This window comes from Gossypium raimondii, chromosome 7 (assembly GCF_025698545.1).
Source record: "Gossypium raimondii isolate GPD5lz chromosome 7, ASM2569854v1, whole genome shotgun sequence".
Lineage (NCBI taxonomy): Eukaryota > Viridiplantae > Streptophyta > Magnoliopsida > Malvales > Malvaceae > Gossypium > Gossypium raimondii.
In genome coordinates, this window is record NC_068571.1 from 7,859,853 (window position 1) to 7,865,927 (window position 6,075).

General features: G+C 32.2%; 1 protein-coding gene across 1 annotated transcript; it reads left to right on the plus strand.

Annotated features, from left to right (window-relative positions):
* Window positions 1–879: 879 nt before the first annotated feature.
* LOC105802724 (rho GDP-dissociation inhibitor 1) lies at window positions 880–2,685 on the plus strand. Its single transcript, XM_012634543.2, has 5 exons — window positions 880–1,459; window positions 1,561–1,627; window positions 1,843–2,061; window positions 2,146–2,270; window positions 2,346–2,685. The coding sequence occupies exons 1-5, from the start codon at window positions 1,262–1,264 to the stop codon at window positions 2,424–2,426; spliced, it is 690 nt and encodes a 229-aa protein (XP_012489997.1). The 5' UTR covers window positions 880–1,261; the 3' UTR covers window positions 2,427–2,685.
* The last annotated feature ends 3,390 nt before the right edge of the window (window positions 2,686–6,075 follow it).

Here is a 6,075-nt window from a genome sequence, read left to right on the forward strand (position 1 = left end):
TGACATTGTTGCTTGATGATGATGCTGAATAGGTTGCAGGAATAACTTGAACAGGCTTGGTGATGATGATTTTCTTTGAAGCCATCACAACTTTGAACTTTGATTTTTGAGAGAAGAGATGAAAGGTAGAGATTGTCCCACCAGGTGTGCCAGAAATTTGTACACACAAATTTCGAGTCGAAAGTTGACTTGAAAGTTCGGAGTCAAATTTATTTATAACTTTAATAGAAAAGTTATAATATTTAGAAATTTATTAAATACAAAGAAAAACATCATTCAATACCTGAAAGTCATGGACATAATCTTGGATGGATGTAGATTACTTCAAGGGTCGTGTTGGCTTGCTCTTGAAACGGGTTTGGACATCCTTTCTTAGTTGATTTGGATTGAAATGTGGTTTTCTTTAGGAACAACTTTTGTCTTCTTCTCCACTGTTGAATTAGATCGGAAGGCAATTTTTCTTCAGAATTGATGCGGTGTTCTTCAGAATTTCTTTAAGTTCTTTGACTTCTTTAGAGAATTCTGGAGACATTTCCTAAGCTTCTTGAACTTCTGAACTTCTCCGGAATGGCTTGGGGTGACCCTTTTTATAGTGTACAACGATTTTATTTTTTTTAACGTGGAAGTGCATGAAACGAATATAATGTAATTTTTTAAATATATATTCAAAAACAAATTCATATTAAACACCCAAAAGAAGAATAAATATACGCTCCAAACCAATGGTAATAACTACTCTTACAGATGTTGGTAAGAATCGATTAACCCATTAATTTATCGCAGAACAGAAAAGTAAAAGAGAATGATATAATACAATGTCTTGAGATTCGGATCACCACATGCCCATTTCTTATAAGTTTTACCCTTTCAAGATTGAAGACCAAATCCAAATAAACAAAACCAACTCCCTACTCTCTTTGCGGCTTTCCCTCTCCTCCATTTTGAGTTTTTCAAACTTTCTCAGCTACCAGACAAAGGACCAATATCCCCTTCTTTCTGCTTTTCTTTTTTGTCTTTCCTTTCTCTCTCTCTCTCTCTCTTCTGTCTTTTTGCTTTAGCCTAAGACAATCCTCACCTTTCTTCACCATTCCCACTCTCATTCATTGCCCACCATTTCCTTTTCCCCTTTTGCCTGTTGGGTCTTAGGTTTGAACAACAAAGGTCGAAACTGAATTTGGGTTTGTTGCTCCCCCATTCCCCACTGTTGATGAGTTGATTGCTTTGCCGTTTGGGAGCTTTCCACCAAGTGTCGGTAATATCAATGGGGTTAGTTGATGACAACAAGAACAAGGAGAAGGAGGCAAGCGAGGATGAAGGAGGAGCTGCCAGGGGTGGTGGCAGACAATTGAGTGATGATTCCTCTTTCTATACCACTGATCAGGAGGAGGATAACGATGATGAGAGCGCACTTCATTTGGGTCCCCAGTGTAGTCTCAAGGAACAGCTTGAAAAAGATAAGGTTTAAACTTTTCATCCTCTTTCTTTCACTTGGATTTACTCAAACTCTCATGCATGTATAGTTGGAATTTGTCTTTTTATCATCATTTGCTTGAGTTGTAGGATGATGAGAGCTTAAGGAAGTGGAAAGAACAGCTTCTCGGAAGTGTGGATATTAACAACATTGGAGGTACCGCTTTCATTTCTTTTTTTCTTTTTTTAAATCCCTTTGTAACATAGGTTTCTGTATAATTCAATTGTATGGCATGTTTCAGTACTATTGCTCTGGCTCTAGGTCAATTAGAACAAACAAATCTTTCATGCAAGTCTTAAAGAATCTGCAGAATTTGACATGAATCAAAATAGATAGAATTTTGGATGTGGTTTTCACCCTTGTATTTGCAGAAACACTTGATCCTGAAGTAAAGTTCCTTAGCGTGGCCATCGTGTCGCCGGAAAGGCCAGACATGGTTCTTTCGATCCCTGAAGATGGAAAGCCCCAGGGCTTATGGTTTACACTGAAAGAAGGTAGCCATTATCGGTTGAAATTCTCCTTCCAAGTTAGCAACAACATTGTATCTGGTCTCAGGTACACAAATACTGTTTGGAAATCAGGTCTCAGGGGTAAGCCTCTTATTACATGTCCTAATTCTTGAAAAACAAATTTGAAGGTACAAAAAACACTTCAAAATGAATCTTGTCTTTCAGTTTTCAGCACAAAAGATATGATTGGAACCTTTAGTCCTCAACAAGAGCCTTATACACATGAAATGCCAGAAGAGACTGCCCCTTCTGGTTTTATGGCTAGAGGATCATATACTGCAAAGTCAAAGGTTTGTTCAACTAAGTTTTACATATGTATCTATATATCAAGTGTGATTTCTACTTACGAAATTGCTTTTTATCAGTTCCTTGATGATGATAACAAGTGCCACTTGGAGATCAACTATACATTTGACATCCGTAAAGACTGGGCTTCAGCTGACTAAGGAAACAACCTGATGATGAGGTGGATGGATGGATGTTCGGATGGCGTTATATTTTCAGCTATTAATTACATATATATCTCTCTTTCAGACCAGTTTTGTTTTAACTGCTAGTTTCCCCAGTTGCCTTAACCATCTCGTTTATTGTTGTTTGAGATGTTTTGATAATGAAATGTCTAGAAAATTGTTCTTGTTCAATTTCTCGATGTGCATATATCAACAACTTGAGCTGAGTCTATGATTTTTTCTTTTTATCTTCAAAGTGTTCTAATTTCAGAGACTGCTTCTGATTTTCTAAATCATGCAGTAATTAGTTTGATACTAACCAATGCCCTTTTTTTTATACGAACATGCATCAAATTTAGAAGGGTTTAAATAAAAATATTAGGCTCGAAAAATAAGTTTAGATAAAAAAGTACAGTTTAAAAAATAATTTTCAGACTCAGACTTGAACATTCAAAGCTTGAATTCGGTCCATTTCTAAGTTTCTAATATAATACATTATGTTATTTTTTTATGTAGGGTAAATTACACTATAGGTCGCCTAAATATGGGTCATTTTCTTTTTCGGTCACACAATTATGGATTTGTTTCTTTTTTTGTCGTCTAACTATGAATTTTTTTTAAATTGGTCATCCAACTAATTGAAATTGTTTTTTTTTCTTTTTGCCCATTTCCATTAATTACAATAACGGAGGGTGAAGTGGGGTTGAAAAATTGGTACAATAAAAAATTTAGTCCTTAACTTTTACATATTATATCAATTTATTCATAATTTAAAATTTTTAATTCTCAAAATTTACAAATAGAATTTGTTCCTAATTCTAAAAAAAATTAAAGAAATATATAAAATACATAAATATTTTCAAAAAATATAGTAATAAATTTAAATTTTATATTAATATTTATATTAATATTAAATGAAATTTAAAATAAAATAAAATAACCCTCCCCACCGTCCTCCCCCACTCCCGTCCTTCTCCCTCTCTCTCTGTTGTTGTTGATTTAGTGATTCATGGTGTTTTTAAAATTTCATAAGCATGGCTATTGTTGGCTTAGGTTTAGTTTAGCACAGCTTTTTAAAAGTGTTTTTAAGTCAAAAAACACTTTTGAGTAAAAACTAAAATATTATGCTTTTGCTTTTGATTAAAAAAGTACTTTTGCAAAATATTTTTGTTCTAAAAGCACTTTTGAAAAGCTCAAAAGCACTTTTGAAAAGCTCAAAAGCATTTTATTTAGCAATATTTTTATCTCAAAAGTGTTTTTTGTCCCCAAGAGTGCTTATTAGAATCAATGCTAAACTGACCCTTAACCTAATTCATCAGTTCACTGATGATAATAAAGAAAGAAAGCATATACCATTCTTTATTTTCTACTAAAGCAACAACAAAGAGAGAGGGGGGTGAGAAGGGGTTTTTTTAAAATTTTATTTAATATTAATATAAATTCTGAATTTGTTAATATATTTTTTGAAAATATTTATGTGTTTTAATTTTTTTTTATTTTTTTAAATTAAGATCAATTTGATATCATTTGTAAATTTTGACGGTTAATTTTTTTAAAATTATGACTAAATCGATATAATATGTAAAAGTTAAGAGCTAAATTTCTTATTATAAGAATTTTTCAACTGTCATGCCACCCTCCTATTAGAGCAATTAATGGAAAAGGACAAAAAAAACAACATCGATTAGTTGGGTGATCAATTTAAAAAAATATAGTTGGGTGACCAAAAACCAAAATGGCTTATAGTTGGGTGACCTATGGTGTAGTTTACCCTTTTTGCATTGATAAAAGGGATGCTTGTGGGTCAACTCTAGCTTGTAGTTATCGCAAAAAGAAAAAAGAAAAAAAAAAAACCTAGGGACATCGGTTCACTCTAAAAAAGAATATACACTTGCGACAATAGAAAATGCATACTCGTTTTGAAGCCATAGTAGCCTGAACTCGTTCATAGCACTCAACTCTTACTGCCAACAAAAAAATCATATTATATTTATTTGTGAACTCAACAAATCATTAATTGAACTAGAACATAGATAATTCATTAATGGGTATAAAAATTAGGCCGATATTTTTACAAGAAAGTACTATAAAATATGGGGAAAATGCATGGGGGAGCACAAATCATTTCCATAAGAAAAGAACTACTGCATATAAGAGTACAAGAGGAAAACAATAAGCAATATCAAAATTTAATAAACGACTTACATAAAGATGATAAAACTAAATATCATGTAGGACTAGAAAAGATTTGCAACTAATTTAACATATTTCAGTTCATACAAATTCCTTTTTAGTAATTTTGGCGTTGCCAAGAAATGGAGTGAAAATGGAGAAGTTATTCTTCTACATTTGCTGAATATATATTCAAATAAAACAGATGTACTTAATATATTCAAAGAAATGGAGTGAAGATAAATGTTCTAAATGTTATTCATTTACATTATAGTTGTTTCTATGTACTTAATATATCTTGAGTAATTCGTAACTAGTATATCAGGTGGGTTTGGACTAGATTGAAAAGATTTACAAATGTGAGGATGATACCCTGTATGTAAAAATGTAAGATTATAAAATGGTTTTGATTCATGCTTTGATTCCGAAAAATGTTACGGCATTGTAAATGCTTTGGATCCTGAATAAGTGCTCCTGATAGTACTTTCGTACTCCTGATACCACATTCGTGCTCCTATACGCACTTTTGTGCCCTGTTAGCACTTCAGTGCTCCCTGTCATTGTAACCCATGTATTCAAATTCTTTTATATTATTCATCAGGTTGTTTTGATTAAATAAAATAAAGGAATGACTTGTTGACTTGAAATGTATTGAATACTTGAATTATACATTGAAGATCACGTTACATGATTATATGAAAAGTCTCACTTGTTTCTTGTGATATGAAATATCAGGATTGAAAATGTCGTGAATACCTAGTTTTATAATTGTATTTTTGGTTGATAAGGTAAGCTAATGTATATGTTATTATATGAACTTACTAAGGTTTCGTAAAGCTTACTCTATTTCATTTCCTTTTTTTTTAGTTGACATTTTGCTGAACAAGGTTGTCGAATCAACTTCAAGGCACACACCATCAAACTTCTGTTTCAGTAGATTTTGAAATTGTTTTTACTTCGGTTATGTGGCATGTATATAAGCTATTTTGAGATTTATGTCTTGAGCTCAAAGTTTAATGTGGTAAAGTGTTCATAGTGTTGATATGTAAGATTGAATTTTAAGATTCCCATGGCATGCTTATATGGTAAATGGTGAATATGTATGTAGTAAAGGTATGCTTGATCTTGAATCATGAAATGCATGAAAATGAAATGTTTGGTATATGTGCCAAAAGATAGTTGTATATTGGAGATCTAGTTGGTCAAGTTGGTTTGTGACTTGATGAACGTAGGCAATATTGACCATGATGGAATGTGAATGATATCTTAAGTAATATGTATTTTGACATGGTGGTATGTATGATAATATAATAGCTTGGTCGTGATGGTGCCAAATTGACATATTGGTTAGAAGACTAAGAATTGTAAATAAGGTATGTTTTGAGTTGAGTTGGAAAGCATATATAGGTGAATTGTTGTATGGATGTTGATTGTTTAAATTGTTATGTTTAGAAATGAATAAAAATTTATATGA

Bases quoted from the DNA above. Each gene is read 5' to 3' on its own strand.
- LOC105802724 (XM_012634543.2), top strand. From the start codon at position 1,262: ATGGGGTTAGTTGATGACAACAAGAACAAGGAGAAGGAGGCAAGCGAG. The intron at 1,460-1,560 runs GTTTAAACTTTT...CTTGAGTTGTAG, and splicing joins AACAGCTTGAAAAAGATAAG to GATGATGAGAGCTTAAGGAA. The intron at 2,271-2,345 runs GTTTGTTCAACT...GCTTTTTATCAG, and splicing joins CATATACTGCAAAGTCAAAG to TTCCTTGATGATGATAACAA.